This window comes from Somniosus microcephalus, chromosome 12 (assembly GCF_052327205.1).
Source record: "Somniosus microcephalus isolate GS21.2 chromosome 12, FLI_Smic_1.0, whole genome shotgun sequence".
NCBI lineage: Eukaryota > Metazoa > Chordata > Chondrichthyes > Squaliformes > Somniosidae > Somniosus > Somniosus microcephalus.
In genome coordinates, this window is record NC_140998.1 from 1038654 (window position 1) to 1055497 (window position 16844).

At 55.3% G+C, this 16844-nt stretch overlaps 1 protein-coding gene across 1 annotated transcript in view; it reads left to right on the forward strand.

Annotated features, from left to right (window-relative positions):
• pomt2 (protein-O-mannosyltransferase 2) overlaps positions 1–6619 on the forward strand; it is a 242484-nt gene extending 235865 nt beyond the window's left edge. Inside the window, exon 21 of the mRNA XM_086002508.1 lies at positions 6069–6619. Coding sequence (XP_085858634.1) covers positions 6069–6174 — 106 coding nt within the window. The 3' untranslated portion in view covers positions 6175–6619. The remainder of the gene's footprint in view (positions 1–6068) is intronic.
• The last annotated feature ends 10225 nt before the right edge of the window (positions 6620–16844 follow it).

Here is a 16844-nt window from a genome sequence, read left to right on the forward strand (position 1 = left end):
GTTACTGTCTCCTTAATAATGGACTCCAAAATTTTACCTACCACAGATGTTAGGCTAACCGGTCTATAGTTTCCAGCCTTCTGTCTACTGCCCTTTTTAAATAAGGGTGTTACATTAGCAGTTTTCCAGTCTGCCGGGACCTTTGCCGAGTCCAGGGAGTTTTGGAAAATTATTACCAATGCATCCACAATCCCTACCGCCACTTCCCTCAAGACCCTAGGATGTAAGCCATCAGGTCCAGGTGATTTATCCGCCTTGAGTCCCATTATTTTACCGAGTACCACTTCCTTAGTGATTTTGATCGTGTTTAGCTCCTCCCCCCCCCCCCTTAGCCCCCTGTTTGTCCAGTGTTGGGATATTCTTAGTGTCTTCTACTGTAAAGACTGATGGCAAAAACACTGAATGAATATTTTACATCTCCATATTTCCCACCATTAATTTCCCGGTCTCATCCTCTAAGGGACCAACATTTACTTTAGCCACCCTTTTTCTTTTTATATAACTATAAAAACTCTTACTATCTGTTTTTATATTTTTTGCTTATTTACTTTCATAATCTATCTTCCCTTTCTTAATCAATCTTTTTGTTATTTTTTGCTGTCTTTTAAAGTTTTCCCAATCCTCTATCCTCCCACTAGATTTGGCTACCTTATATGCCCTTGTTTTTAGTCGAATACTATCCTTAATTTCTTTACTTAGCCACGGATGGCTGTCTTTTCTTTTACACCCTTTTCTTCTCAGTGGAATATATATTTTTTGGAAGTTGTAAAATAACTCCTTGAATGTACACCACTGATCATGTATCGTCTTACCCTTTAATCTATTTTCCCAATCCACTCTACTCAATTCCGCTCTCATACCTTCATAGTCTCCTTTATTCAAGCTTAGCACGCTTGTTTGAGATCCAACCTTCTCACCCTCTAATTGAATATGGAATTCAACCATGTTATGGTCACTCATTCCAAGGGGATCCTTTACTAGGACATTTTTAATTAATCCCGTCTCGTTACACAGGACCAGATCTAAGGTTGCTTGCCCCCTGGTCGGTTCAGTTACATACTGCTCAAGAAACCCATCCCTAATACACTCAATGAACTCATCCTCAAGGCTGCTCTGCCCAATTTGATTTGTCCAATTAATATGATAGTTGAAATCCCCCATAATTATAGATGTTCCCTTATTACAAGCCTCAACTATTTCCTGATTGATACTCCGTCCAACAGAGTTGCCACTGTTTGGAGGCCTATAGACTACGCCCACTAGTGTTTTTTTCCCCTTATTATTCCTTACCTCCACCCAAACTGTTTCATTATCCTGATCTTTTGACCCAATATCATTTCTCTGTATTACAGTGATTCCTTCCTTTATTAACATAGCCACCCCACCTCCCCTTCCTTCCTGCCTGTCCTTCCTGATCGCTAAATAACCTGGTATGTTTAATTCCCAGGCATTGTCACCCTGCAGCCATGTTTCTGTAATGGCCACAAGATCATACCCATATGTAGTTATTTGTGCCATTAACTCATCTATTTTGTTACAAATGCTACGTGCATTCAGATAGAGAACTTTCAAAGATGTTTTGTGACACTTAGTTCCAGCTTTTGCCCTTTTTATTACTTTACCTTTTACTCCATACCTTCTGCCCCTTCCTGACATGCTCTGGTTTTTAATTTCCCCACTGCTACCTAAGTCTATGACCTTCTCTGTTGTCATTTTTATTATTTGCTCTCTAGGAACCTCCCCCCTACTAGTTAGTTTAAAGCCCTCTCTACAGCCCTAGTTATACGATCCGCCAGGACTCTAGTCCCAGTTCATTGGCTGTAAAGCACTTTGGGACATCCTGAGGTTGTGAAAGGTGCTATAGAAATGTTCCTCCACAGTTATTAATGCTTCTAACTCCAGTTTTCTTTTGAATGCTTTGTGCATTCATATACACTCTACTCAATCCTGACTCCTGGTTGCTCTCCCCTCCCAGAAGGTTTTCCATCCATTCTGTGATGATTTTCCTCCTGGGACCAGGGAGCATACTGTTCAGGATCTCCAGTTGTGATTGTAATAAAGGCCAACTATTCCCTGACTACAGAATTCCCACTATGACCTCTCCAATTCTTGGTCTACCCGCGTCTCACCCCCCCGGATAGTCCCTTGCTCTGGTGCTGTAACATTGCTCAGGACCACCCTCCTCTGAGTCACTGTCACTGCCCACCTTGTATTTGCTCAAGTATCGAGTGGACAGTCCCAGTAACTCAATGACTCCCTGCCCGTGAATCTGTCTCCCTCGGTTGCCCCATGGATGATCTCCCACTTCTGTCTATCCCTGTGCCCTGACCGGTCCAGCAAGTTCTGGGGAGTACGATCCAGAAATGCCCTTGGATATTGTGGAGTGTGGTTAACTGAAAGTGCTGTCCTACTGCTAAACTCGGCACTGCTCTTTCGCAGCTCAACACTTCCCTGGAGTAATTGCAGTCCGTGGAGTGAGTTTTGGCTCAGTGGTAGCGTTCCTGCCTCAGAGTGGGAAGGTGATGTGTTCGAGGCCCACTCCAGACAGCCCCGGCATGTACTCCCATCCGACGGGAGTGAGGTGCAGCTTCCCATCGCATCCTGATCGGGAGTTATCAATCCGGTTTAATGACCTATCCACATAAAAAAGGGTTTTCATTGTAGAAACAACCCAAAGCTGGATGTGAAAGCAGTGGACGGAATGCGTTTACTCGTTATGTTGCAAGGCACAGAAGACAAGAGAGAGAGAGAGAGAGAGACTCGATACAAATGTTGGACTGGATTCAAGTCCAAGTGCCTCAAATTGAGCTGCATCACCCTGCCCCCTCCCCGCTGCATCACCCTGCCCTTCCCCGCTGCATCACCCTGCCCTTCCCCCGCTGCATCACCCCGCCCTTCCCCCGCTGCATCACCCTGCCCTTCCCCGCTGCATCACCCTGCCCTTCCCCCGCTGCATCACCCTGCCCTTCCCCCGCTGCATCACCCTGCCCTTCCCCCGCTGCATCACCCTGCCCTTCCCCCGCTGCATCACCCTGCCCTTCCCCCGCTGCATCACCCCGCCCTTCCCCCGCTGCATCACCCCGCCCTTCCCCCGCTGCATCACCCCGCCCTTCCCCCGCTGCATCACCCCGCCCTTCCCCCGCTGCATCACCCCGCCCTTCCCCGCTGCATCACCCCGCCCTTCCCCCGCTGCATCACCCTGCCCTTCCCCCTTCCCCGCTGCATCTTTCAGAGTCTTTCTCTTTTAGCCAGTGCAGAATCTGATATGCCACCGGCGGGTTGTTCCTCCAGGTGTGACTGAAGGTACGCAGCAAATGATTACTAGGCGTTTGATAAAGTGCCACACGGGGCTTGCCAGCAAAGTTGAAGTACATGGAATAAAAGGGACAGTGGCAGCATGGATACGAAATTGGCTAAGTGACAGGAAACAGAGTAGCGGTGAACGGCTGTTTTTCGGACTGGAGGAAGGTGTTCCCCAGGTGTCAGTTCTAGGACCAGTGCTTTTCTTGATATATATTAATGATTTGGACTTGGGTGTACAGGGCACAATTTCAAAATTTGCAGATGACACAAAACTTGGAAGTAGAGTGAACAGGATAGTGATAGACTTCAAGAAGACATAGACAGACAGGCTGGTGAAATGGGCAGACACGTGGGAGATGAAATTTAACGCAGAAAAGTGCGAAGTGATACATTTTGGTAGGAGGAACGAGGAGAGGCAATATAAACTAAAAGGTACAATCCTAAAGGGGGTGCATGTACAGAGACCTGGGGGTATGTGTGCACAAATCGTTGAAGGTGGCAGGGCAGGTTGAGAAAGTGGTTAAAAAAGCATACAGGATCCTGGGCTTCATAAATAAAGGCATAGCGTACAAATGCAAGGAAGTTATGATGAACCTTTAAAAAACACTGGTTCGGCCTCAACTGGAGTATTGTGTCCAATTCTGGGCATCGCACTTTAGGGAGGATGTGAAGGCCTTAGAGAGGGTGCAGAAAAGATTTACAAGAATGATTCCAGGATGAGGGACTTCAGTGACGTGGATAGACTGGAGAAGCTGGGGTTGTCCTCCTTAGAGCAGCGAAGGTTGAGAGGAGATTTGATAGAGGTGTTCAAAATCATGAGGGGGTCTAGACAGAGTAGATAGAGAGAAACTGTTCCCATTGGTGGAAGGGTCGAGAACCAGAGGACACAGATTTAAGGTGATTGGCAGAAGAACCAAAGGCGACATGAGGAAAAACTTTTTTACACAGCAAGTGTATTTTTGAAAGGGAAATTACGTTTGACAAATCTATTGGAGTTCTTTGAGGAGGTAATGAGCAGGGTGGCTAAAGAGGAACCTGTAGATGCAGCTTATTTGGATTTCCAAAAGGCATTCGACAAAGTGCCACATAAAAGGTTACTGCACAAGATAAGAGCTCATGTTGTTGGGGTAATATATTAACATGGATAGAGGATTGGCTAACTAACAGAAAACAGAGAGTCGGGATAAATGAGTCATTTTCAGGATGGCAATCTGTAACTAGTGGGGTGCCACAGGGATCAGTGCTGGGGCCTCAACTATTTACAATCTATATTAATGACTTGGATGAAGGAAGCGAGTGTATTGTAGCCAAATTTGCGGACGATACAAAAATAGGTGGGAAAGTAAGTTGTGAGGAGGACATAAATGGCTGGATTTTATCAATGGAGGCAAGTAGGAGGCGGGACTCCCACTTTTGGGGTTGTAGTCCCGCCTCCATCGAGTTGTGGCCAACGCACGCACGCACGTTAACAGGCAGTTAATTGGCACTAATCCCCTTCCCGCCTCGGGGAGGCGGGTCCCAGTGCGGGGTGGGTACCCGCCTCCTGGGAAACGGGAATGGGGGCGGGAAGGGTTCGTGCCCCCCGATTTTGCGATTTTAACACCCCACACACCTCCAATCCTGCCTCCATGGCCCTGGGAAATTCTAGCCCACAGAGTCTGCAAAGGGGTATAGAGAGGTTCAGTGAGTGGGCAGAAATTTGGCCGATGGACTATAATGTGGGAAAATGTGAAGTTATCCACTTTGGTAGGAAGAATAGAAAAGAAAAATCTTATTTAAATGGAGAAAGACTACAGAATGCTGCGGTACAGAGGGATTTGGCTGTCTTCGTACATGAAACACAAAAAGCTAACATGCCGGTACAGCAAGTAATTAGGAAGGCAAATGGAATGTTGGCCTTTATTTCAGGGGGTTGGAGTATAAAAGTAGGGAAGTCTTGTTACAACTGTACAGGGTGTTGGTGAGACCACACCTGGAGTACTGCGTACAGTTTTGGTCTCCTTATTTAAGGAAGGATATATTTGCATTGGAGGCAGTTCAGAGAAGGTTCTCGAGGTTGATTCCTGGGATGGAAGGGTTGTCTTATGAAGAAAGGTTTAGCAGGTTGGGCCTATACTCATTGGAGTTTAGAAGAATGAGAGGGGATCTTATTGAAACATCTAAGATTCTGAGGGGGTTGGACAGGGTAGATGCAGAGAGGATGTTTCCCCTCGACAGGTAATCTAGAACGAGGGGTCACAGTCTCAGAATAAGGGGTCGCCCATTTAAGACGGAGATGAGCAGGAATTTCTTCTCTCAGAGGATCGTGAATCTTTGGAATTCTTTACCCCAGGGAGCTGTGGAAGCGGAGTCATTGAATATATTCAAGGCTGAGATAGACAATTTTTGAGCAACAGGGGAGTCGAGGGTTATGGGGAGTGGGCAGAAAAGTGGAGTTGAGGCCAAAATCGGATCAGCCATGATCTCATGAAATGGTGGAGCAGGCTCGAGGGGCCGAATGGCCTGCTCCTGCTCCTAGTTCTTATGAGTGGTTAGGATCTGGAATGCACTGCCTGAAAGGGTGGTAGAGGCAAACTCAATCTTGGCTTTCAACAGGGAATTGGATAAGTACCTGAAAGAAAAAAAAATTGCAGGGCTACAGGGAAAGGGCAGAGGAGCAGGACTAACTGAAGGGCTCTTGCAGAGAGCCGGCACGGGCTTGACGGGCCGAATGGCCACCTTCTGTGCTGTAACCATTCTATGATTCTATTTTTTTTTTATTCCAGCTTCTACTTGTTCCATCCCCTGACATATGGGATGATTGGCCCACTTGCTCAAGATCCTCACAGTCCAATGGCAGGATTGAGGTGGATGGAATCCTGGGAGTTCTAAACCTTACCAGAGGTCAGAGATGGTCATGGCAGCTGTTCATTGTCACTGGCACATGTTGGACAAAGATTTTGTTGAACAGAGGGCGGGACAACTTCCATTGCCTTAAACTTTTGATAAACTCTTCTGTAGTCTTCAAAGCGAGTGATGGACTTAAGCTCTCCCCTTAGAACTGACAAATGTAATAGTCAATTAATAAAGCATATGCTTTATGCTGAAGAGGATTTACACTATTCACAATTCACTAACTTAGGGCAATAGCCAGCGGCTGCTGCAGCCCTGATACAGGTGTTGGACATGAAGCGATGGAAGCTGAAGACTGGATGTGAGTGGTAAATGTTGACGTGAAGAGAATGAGCATTCTCGCTGCCTAAGGTACAAGGTCCATTCTGTGGGATAACTGCTGGTCTTGAACTTTGTAATTTTCTTAAAAGCTAAACCTACTGCCTTTTGCTGTGGTGTAAAACTGACTGCTTGTTCATAAGGTGCTGCCGACCAGGTCAAAGCTGCTTACTGTGGAACTATGCAGACAACTGTAGAATGGGGCCTGGGGTGGGGGAGTGACTGTAGAATGGGGGCGGGGGAGTGACTGTAGAATGGGGCCTGGGGCGGGGGAGTGACTAGAATGGGGCTTTGGGCGGGGGAGTGACTGTAGAATGGGGCCTGGGATGGGGGGAGTGACTGTAGAATGGGGCCTGGGGTGGGGGAGTGACTAGAATGGGGCCTGGGATGGGGGGAGTGACTGTAGAATGGGGCCTGGGGTGGGGGAGTGACTGTAGAATGGGGCCTGGGGCGGGGGAGTGACTGTAGAATGGGGCCTGGGGCGGGGGAGTGACTAGAATGGGGCTTTGGGCGGGGGAGTGACTGTAGAATGGGGCCTGGGATGGGGGAGTGACTGTAGAATGGGGCCCGGGGTGGGGGAGTGACTGTAGAATGGGGCCTGGGATGGGGGGAGTGACTGTAGAATGGGGCCTGGGGTGGGGGAGTGACTGTAGAATGGGGCCTGGGATGGGGGGAGTGACTGTAGAATGGGGCCTGGGATGGGGGGAGTGACTGTAGAATGGGGCCTGGGGTGGGGGAGTGACTGTAGAATGGGGCCTGGGGCGGGGGAGTGACTGTAGAATGGGGCCTGGGGTGGGGGGAGTGACTGTAGAATGGGGCCTGGGATGGGGGGAGTGACTGTAGAATGGGGCCTGGGGCGGGGGAGTGACTGTAGAATGGGGCCTGGGGCGGGGGAGTGACTGTAGAATGGGGCCTGGGGCGGGGGAGTGACTGTAGAATGGGGCCTGGGGCGGGGGAGTGACTGTAGAATGGGGCCTGGGGCGGGGGGAGTGACTGTAGAATGGGACCCGAGACTGGGGAGTGACTGTAGAATGGGGCCTGGGGCGGGGGAGTGACTAGAATGGGGCTTTGGGCGGGGGAGTGACTGTAGAATGGGGCCCGAGACTGGGGAGTGACTAGAATGGGGCCTGGGGTAGGGGGAGTGACTGTCGAATGGGGCCTGGGGCGGGGGAGTGACTAGAATAGGGCTTTGGGCGGGGGAGTGACTAGAATGAGGCCTGGGATGGGGGGAGTGACTGTAGAATGGGGCCTGGGATGGGGGGAGTGACTGTAGAATGGGGCCTGGGGTGGGAGAGTGACTGTAGAATGGGGCCTGGGATGGGGGGAGTGACTGTAGAATGGGGCCTGGGGCGGGGGAGTGACTAGAATGGGGCCCGAGACTGGGGAGTGACTGTAGAATGGGGCCTGGGGTGGGGGGAGTGGCTGTCGAATGGGGCCTGGAGCAGGGGAGTGACTAGAATGGGGCCCGAGACTGGGGAGTGACTGTAGAATGGGGCCTGGGGCGGGGGAGTGACTGTAGAATGGGGCCTGGGATGGGGGGAGTGACTAGAATGGGGCCTGGGATGGGGGGAGTGACTGTAGAATGGGGCCTGGGGTGGGGGAGTGACTGTAGAATGGGGCCTGGGGCGGGGGAGTGACTGTAGAATGGGGCCTGGGATGGGGGGAGTGACTGTAGAATGGGGCCTGGGGTGGGGGGAGTGACTGTAGAATGGGGCCTGGGGTGGGGGAGTGACTGTAGAATGGGGCCTGGGATGGGGGGAGTGACTGTAGAATGGGGCCTGGGGCGGGGGAGTGACTGTAGAATGGGGCCTGGGATGGGGGGAGTGACTGTAGAATGGGGCCTGGGGCGGGGGAGTGACTAGAATGGGGCCCGAGACTGGGGAGTGACTGTAGAATGGGGCCTGGGGTAGGGGGAGTGACTGTCGAATGGGGCCTGGAGCAGGGGAGTGACTAGAATGGGGCCCGAGACTGGGGAGTGACTGTAGAATGCGGCCTGGGGTAGGGGGAGTGACTGTCGAATGGGGCCTGGAGCAGGGGAGTGACTAGAATGGGGCCCGAGACTGGGGAGTGACTGTAGAATGGGGCCTGGGATGGGGGGAGTGACTGTAGAATGGGGCCTGGGGCGGGGGAGTGACTAGAATGGGGCCTGGGATGGGGGGAGTGACTGTAGAATGGGGCCTGGGGTGGGGGAGTGACTGTAGAATGGGGCCTGGGGCGGGGGAGTGACTGTAGAATGGGGCCTGGGGCGGGGGAGTGACTAGAATGGGGCTTTGGGCGGGGGAGTGACTGTAGAATGGGGCCTGGAATGGGGGAGTGACTGTAGAATGGGGCCTGGGGTGGGGGAGTGACTGTAGAATGGGGCCTGGGATGGGGGGAGTGACTGTAGAATGGGGCCTGGGGTGGGGGAGTGACTGTAGAATGGGGCCTGGGATGGGGGGAGTGATATACCTATCAATTCCTCCAATAAAAGGCGAAGAGTTACGAAGGTGACTAAAGGTTTTTATTGACTAAATAACAGCCCACTCTCGTGGGTGATCCGATCCAAGCAGGAGGAATACCAGCCAGTCGCTCACCTTTATACCTGGCCTGGTGGGTGGAGCCAAGGCGGAGTCGGCAGTGGTCATCCCAGGTATAGCAGTGTGGCAAGAGGCGACCTCGTACCGTGATACAATAGTGGTCAGTGATACAGTTATAACGAACAGTGGTGAACAGTGCTAACGATAGTGAACGTGGTTTACCACATTCACCCCTTGTTTAGAATTAAGTCCGGCGGGGTGAAGTGTACTACCAATTCTGGTAGGTCAGTCTGTCCGGAGGCTTCGTAAGCCTCTCCGATCGCCGCAGCGGTGGTGTTGCCTTATCCGGTGCTGGTGCCTTATCCGGTGTTGATGCTGGTGTTTGCGTGGTCGGCGAGGGCTCGTGGGGTTCCGGCATGCCGTCTACCTGGACTGAGGTTGGGGGGGGTGGTGGCGGTGTTTCCGGATCGGCTGAGGGTGCGAGGTCTCGTAGGGAGACAGTGTCCTCCCGCCCGTCTGGGTACGCCACGTAGGCGTACTGGGGGTTGGCGTGCAGGAGGTTCACCCTCTCGACCAGGGGGTCCGTTTTATGGGTCCTCACGTGTTTCCGCAGCCAGACCGGCCCCGGGGCGGTCAGCCAGGTTGGTAGAGTGGTTCCCGTAGTCGACTTCCTGGGGAAAACGAACATTCGTTCATGGGGGGTGGTGTTAGTGGCCGTGCAAAGTAATGACCGGATGGAGTGCAGCGCTGTCGGGAGGACTTCTTGCCAGCGGGAGGTTGGGAGGCCCTTAGACTTTAAGGCTAAGAGGACGGCCTTCCATACCGTCGCGTTCTCTCTTTCCACCTGACCGTTACCTCTGGGGTTGTAGCTGGTGGTCCTGCTTGCTGCAATACCTCTCTCTAGGAGGAATTGCCGGAGTTCCTCGCTCATGAAGGAGGAGCCCCGGTCGCTGTGTATATAGTTCGGGAACCCGAACAAGGCGAAGAGGGCATTCAGGCACTTAATGACCGTGCTACTGGTCATGTCGGGGCAGGGGAAGGCAAAGGGGAAACGGGAGTACTCATCAACGATGTTGAGGAAGTACACATTACGGTCAGAGGACGGGAGGGGCCCCTTAAAGTCGATGCTCAGGCGCTCGAAGGGGCGGGTGGCCTTGATCAGGCTTGCTCGGTCCGGCCTATAGAAGTGCGGTTTGCACTCCGCACAGGTCTGGCAGTTCCTGGTCATGGTCCTGACCTCCTCGATGGAGTAGGTCAGGTTGCGGGCCTTAATGAAATGGTAGAGTCTGGTGACTCCGGGGTGGCAGAGCTGGTCGTGGAGGGTCTGAAGCCTATCGATATGCGCGCTGGCGCATGTCATTCGTGAAAGGGCATCAGGGGATTCATTCAGCTTGCCTGGCCGGTACAAGATCTCATAATCGTAGGTGGAGAGCTCGATTCTCCATCTCAAAATCTTGTCATTCTTGATTTTGCCCTTCAGCTTGTTATTAAACATGAAAGCCACCGAACGCTGGTCGGTGAGGAGGGTAAATCGTTTTCCTGCCAGGTAGTGCCTCCAGCGCCGTACTGCCTCCACGATCGCCTGGGCCTCTTTCTCGACCGACGAATGTCGGATCTCGGGGCCCTGTAGGGTCCTTGAGAAGAAGGCCACTGGCCTCCCCTCCTGGTTTAGGGTGGCGGCTAAGGCGAAGTCGGAGGCGTCGCTCTCCACCTGAAAGGGGATGGACTCGTCCACTGCGTGCATCGTGGCCTTGGCTATGTCTCCCTTAATGAGGGAGAAGGCCGCGCACGCCTCCTCCGTGAGGGGGAAGGAAGTGGCTTTCAGGAGGGGTCTGGCTTTGTCCGCGTAATTGGGTACCCATTGGGCATAGTAGGCGAAAAGCCCCAGGGTTCTCCTAAGTGCTTTAGGGCAGTGGGGGAGGGGTAGCTCCATGAGGGGGCGCATTCTTTCTGGGTCGGGGCCGATGATTCCGTTCTCCACTACGCAGCCGAGGATGGCAAGGCGCGTGGTGTTAAACACGCATTTCTCCTTATTGTAGGTGAGGTTCAGCCGTTGGGCCGTACGGAGGAATTTCTCCAGATTCGCGTCATGTTCCTGCTGGTCGCGGCCGCAGATAGTGACGTTATCTAGGTAGGGGAATGTAGCCTGCAGTTCGTTCTGGTCAACCATCTGGTCCATCTCCCTTTGGAAGACCGAGACCCCATTAGTGACACCGAAGGGGACCCTAAGGAAGTGGTATAGGCGCCCATTCGCCTCGAAGGCGGTATACTGGCGGTCCTCAGGGTGGATAGGGAGTTGGTGGTAGGCCGACTTCAGGTCGATGGTCGAGAATACTTTATACTGTGCAATCTGATTGACCATGTCAGATATGCGGGGGAGGGGGTATGCGTCCAGCTGGGTATATCTGTTTATGGTCTGGCTGTAGTCGATGACCAGGCGGTTTTTATCGCCGGTCTTTACGACTACGACCTGGGCACGCCAGGGGCTGCTGCTCCCCTCGATAATGCCCTCTTTCAGGAGGCGCCGCACCTCAGAGCTAATGAAGGCTCTGTCCCCGGCGCTATACCGCCTGCTTTTGGTAGCGACGGGTTTGCAGTCAGGGGTAAGGTTAGCAAACAGAGAGGGTGGCGGGACCTTGAGGGTGGAGAGGCTGCAGGTGTTACGCGGTGGGCGGTTTAACGTTTGCTGGTTGTTGACTGTGAGTGGGGGGAGGGGTCCACCGTATGCTAGGGTTACGCTTTGGAGGTGGGATTGGAAGTCCAGCCCTAGTAGGACGGCAGCGCAGAGATGGGGGAGGACGAGGAGTTTAAAGTTTTTATACTCCGTGCCCTTAACCGACAGGGTCACGACACAGTAGCCGCTGATGTCCGTGGCGTGGGACCTCGATGCCATCGAGATTCGGCTGCGCGTTGGTAGGACAGAGAGGGAGTAGTGGCTCACCGTGTCTGGGTGGATGAAGCTCTCCGTGCTTCCGCTGTCGAACAGGCAGGTCGTGGCGTGGCCGTTCACTTTGATGTCCATCATTGACTTGGACAGATGGTGCGGGCGGGCTTGGTCCAGGGTGACGGAAGCTAGTGTGTAGCTGAGCGAGTCGTTGTCATCTGCGGGCGAGGCGGTCGGGCGTGGTGAGTAAAATGGCGTCTCCCACGAGGTAGGGCCCCATGAGGCACTATTGGGGTCGGTTGCCTTAATCAAAGATGGCCGCCCCCATGACTCATGTGTGGGGATGCTGGCCTCAGTTGCCCTAAACAAAGATGGCCGCCCCCATGACTCATGTGTGGGGATGCTGGCCTCAGTTGCCCTAAACGAAGATGGCCGCCCCCATAGTTCGCATGCGGCACTGCTGGCCTCTGAGGATCCGCTCCTGCAGGCCTTGGAGAAGTGGCCTTTCTTCAGGCAGGTTCTACATATGGAGTTCTTGGCTGGGCAGCGCGACCTCGGGTGCTTCTCCTGGCCACAAAAAAAACAGCCGGCGGCCCGATCGCGGATGCCCGATGTCGGGGCCGGTGCCGGGGGTGGCGGGGCCGGTCGGGTCCGGGACGCCGACGCAGAGGTAGGTCCCGGGGGCGGCGCTGGGAAGGGTGCTGTGGTAGGGGTCGGGCCCGAGTCCCAGGGTCGCGAGCAGTACCTGGTGAATGCTTCCTGATCTTGGTGGGCCACTTCCAGGGAGATAGCGAGGGCTTCAGCTTTTTCCATGCTGAGGTCTTTAGCTTCCAGCAGTCTTTGCCGTGAGTACTCGGACCGTAGGCCTTTCAGGAATGCGTCGCGGATATTATCTTCAGTATTTTCGGCTGCCGACACCGATTTAAAGTCACAGTTCCTGGCGAGTGCATATAGCGCCTGTGAGAATTCGGCTACTGATTCTCCTGGCTGTTGCGGCCGTGATCTTAGGAGGTGCCTAGCGTACATGTAGTTTACCGGGGTCCGGTACTTCTGTTTCAGCAGGTTGATGGCGGTCTCGTAGGTAGTCATGTCCTCGATGAGAGTGTATACTCTCGGGCTCAGTTGTGCCTGCAGGACACTTAGTTTGGATGCCTGAGGGACGCTGGATTCTCTCAGGTATGATTCGAAGCAGACCAGCCAGTGTTTAAAGTCTGCGGCTGAGTTTGCTGCTCGTGGGTTCAGGTCCAGGTACGGCGGTCTGAGGGCTCGCAGCCAAGCTGGCTGGTGTGGCTGTGCTCCTGGGAGCTGCGCTGGTGGCTCCTCCGCCGGTTGTGACTCGTTGTCGGACATCATTAAATTTAGTCAATAAAATTGATATACCTATCAATTCCTCCAATAAAAGGCGAAGAGTTACGAAGGTGACTAAAGGTTTTTATTGACTAAATAACAGCCCACTCTCGTGGGTGATCCGATCCAAGCAGGAGGAATACCAGCCAGTCGCTCACCTTTATACCTGGCCTGGTGGGTGGAGCCAAGGCGGAGTCGGCAGTGGTCATCCCAGGTATAGCAGTGTGGCAAGAGGCGACCTCGTACCGTGATACAATAGTGGTCAGTGATACAGTTATAACGAACAGTGGTGAACAGTGCTAACGATAGTGAACGTGGTTTACCACAGGGAGTGACTGTAGAATGGGGCCTGGGATGGGGGGAGTGACTGTAGAATGGGGCCTGGGGTGGGGGAGTGACTGTAGAATGGGGCCTGGGGCGGGGGAGTGACTGTAGAATGGGGCCTGGGGTGGGGGGAGTGACTGTAGAATGGGGCCTGGGATGGGGGGAGTGACTGTAGAATGGGGCCTGGGGCGGGGGAGTGACTGTAGAATGGGGCCTGGGGCGGGGGAGTGACTGTAGAATGGGGCCTGGGGCGGGGGAGTGACTGTAGAATGGGGCCTGGGGCGGGGGAGTGACTGTAGAATGGGGCCTGGGGCGGGGGGAGTGACTGTAGAATGGGACCCGAGACTGGGGAGTGACTGTAGAATGGGGCCTGGGGCGGGGGAGTGACTAGAATGGGGCCCGAGACTGGGGAGTGACTCTAGAATGGGGCCTGGGGTAGGGGGAGTGACTGTCGAATGGGGCCTGGAGCAGGGGAGTGACTAGAATGGGGCCCGAGACTGGGGAGTGACTGTAGAATGGGGCCTGGGGTAGGGGGAGTGACTGTCGAATGGGGCCTGGAGCAGGGGAGTGACTAGAATGGGGCCCGAGACTGGGGAGTGACTGTAGAATGGGGCCTGGGGTAGGGAGTGACTAGAATGGGGCCCGAGACTGGGGAGTGACTGTAGAATGGGGCCTGGGGTAGGGAGTGACTAGAATGGGGCCTGGGACTGGGGAGTGACTGTAGAATGGGGCCTGGGGTAGGGAGTGACTAAAATGGGGCCGAGACTGGGGAGTGACTGTAGAATGGGGCCTGGGGCGGGGGAGTGACTGTAGAATGGGGCCTGGGGCAGGGGGAGTGACTGTAGAATGGGGCCTGGGGCAGGGGGAGTGACTGTAGAATGGGGCCTGGGGCGGGGGAGTGACTGTAGAATGGGGCCTGGGGCGGGGGAGTGACTGTAGAATGGGGCCTGGGGCGGGGGAGTGACTGTAGAATGGGGCCTGGGGCAGGGGGAGTGACTGTAGAATGGGGCCTGGGGCAGGGGAGTGACTGTAGAATGGGGCCTGGGCGTGGGAGTGACTGTAGAATGGGGCCTGGGGCAGGGGTTGTGACTGTAGAATGGGGCCTGGGGCGGGGGAGTGACTGTAGAATGGGGCCTGGGGTGGGGGAGTGACTGTAGAATGGGTCTGGGCGTGGGAGTGACTGTAGAATGGGGCCTGGGGCGGGGGAGTGACTGTAGAATGGGGCCTGGGGTGGGGGAGTGACTGTAGAATGGGGCCTGGGGCAGGGGGAGTGACTGTAGAATGGGGCCTGGGGCGGGGGAGTGACTGTAGAATGGGGCCTGGGGTGGGGGAGTGACTGTAGAATGGGGCCTGGGGCAGGGGGAGTGACTGTAGAATGGGGCCTGGGGCAGGGGGAGTGACTGTAGAATGGGGCCTGGGGCAGGGGGAGTGACTGTAGAATGGGGCCTGGGGCGGGGGGAGTGACTAGAATGGGGCCTGGGGTAGGGAGTGACTGTAGAATGGGGCCTGGGGTGGGAGAGTGACTGTAGAATGGGGTCTGGGGTAGGGAGTGACTGTAGAATGGGGCCTGGGGTAGGGAGTGACTGTAGAATGGGGCCTGGGGTGGGGGAGTGACTGTAGAATGGGGCCTGGGGCAGGGGGAGTGACTGTAGAATGGGGCCTGGGGTAGGGAGTGACTGTAGAATGGGGCCTGGGGCGGGGGGAGTGACTAGAATGGGGCCTGGGGTAGGGAGTGACTGTAGAATGGGGCCTGGGGTGGGAGAGTGACTGTAGAATGGGGTCTGGGGCGGGGGAGTGACTGTAGAATGGGGCCTGGGGCGGGGGAGTGACTGTAGAATGGGGTCTGGGGCAGGGGGAGTGACTGTAGAATGGGGCCTGGGGCAGGGGGAGTGACTGTAGAATGGGGCCTGGGGCGGGGGAGTGACTGTAGAATGGGGCCTGGGGTGGGGGAGTGACTGTAGAATGGGGCCTGGGGCAGGGGGAGTGACTGTAGAATGGGGCCTGGAGCAGGGGGAGTGACTGGAGAATGGGGCCTGGAGCAGGGGGAGTGACTGTAGAATGGGGCCTGGGGTGGGGGAGTGACTGTAGAATGGGGCCTGGGGCGGGGGAGTGACTGTAGAATGGGGCCTGGGGCGGGGGAGTGACTGTAGAATGGGGCCTGGGGTGGGGGAGTGACTGTAGAATGGGGCCTGGGGTGGGGGAGTGACTGTAGAATGGGGCCTGGGGCGGGGGAGTGACTGTAGAATGGGGCGTGGGGTGGGGGAGTGACTGTAGAATGGGGCCTGGGGCGGGGGAGTGACTGTAGAATGGGGCCTGGGGCGGGGGAGTGACTGTAGAATGGGGCCTGGGGTGGGGGAGTGACTGTAGAATGGGGCCTGGGGCAGGGGGAGTGACTGTAGAATGGGGCCTGGGGCAGGGGGAGTGACTGTAGAATGGGGCCTGGGGCAGGGGTTGTGACTGTAGAATGGGGCCTGGAGCAGGGGGAGTGACTGTAGAATGGGGCCTGGGGTGGGGGAGTGACTGTAGAATGGGGCCTGGGGTAGGGAGTGACTAGAATGGGGCCTGGGGCAGGGGGAGTGACTGTAGAATGGGGCCTGGGGTAGGGAGTGACTAAAATGGGGCCGGAGACTGGGGAGTGACTGTGGAATGGGGCCTGGGGCGGGGGAGTGACTGTAGAATGGGGCCTGGGGCGGGGGAGTGACTGTAGAATGGGGTCTGGGGCGGGGGAGTGACTGTAGAATGGGGCCTGGGGCGGGGGAGTGACTGTAGAATGGGGCCTGGGGCGGGGGAGTAACTGTAGAATGGGGTCTGGGGCGGGGGAGTGACTGGAATGGGGCCTGGGGCGGGGGAGTGACTGTAGAATGGGGCCTGGGGCGGGGGAGTGACTGTAGAATGGGGTCTGGGGCAGGGGGAGTGACTGTAGAATGGGGTCTGGGGCAGGGGGAGTGACACTAGAATGGGGCCTGGGGCGGGGGAGTGACTGTAGAATGGGGCCTGGGGCGGCGGAGTGACTGTAGAATGGGGCCTGGGGCAGGGGGAGTGACACTGGAATGGGGCCTGGGGCGGGGGAGTGACTGTAGAATGGGGCCTGGGGCGGCGGAGTGACTGTAGAATGGAGCCTGGGGCAGGGGTTGTGACTGTAGAATGGGGCCTGGGGCAGGGGGAGTGACTGTAGAATGGGGCCTGGGGCGGCGGAGTGACTGTAGAATGGGGCCTGGGGCAGGGGGAGTGACACTAGAATGGGGCCTGGGGCGGGGGAG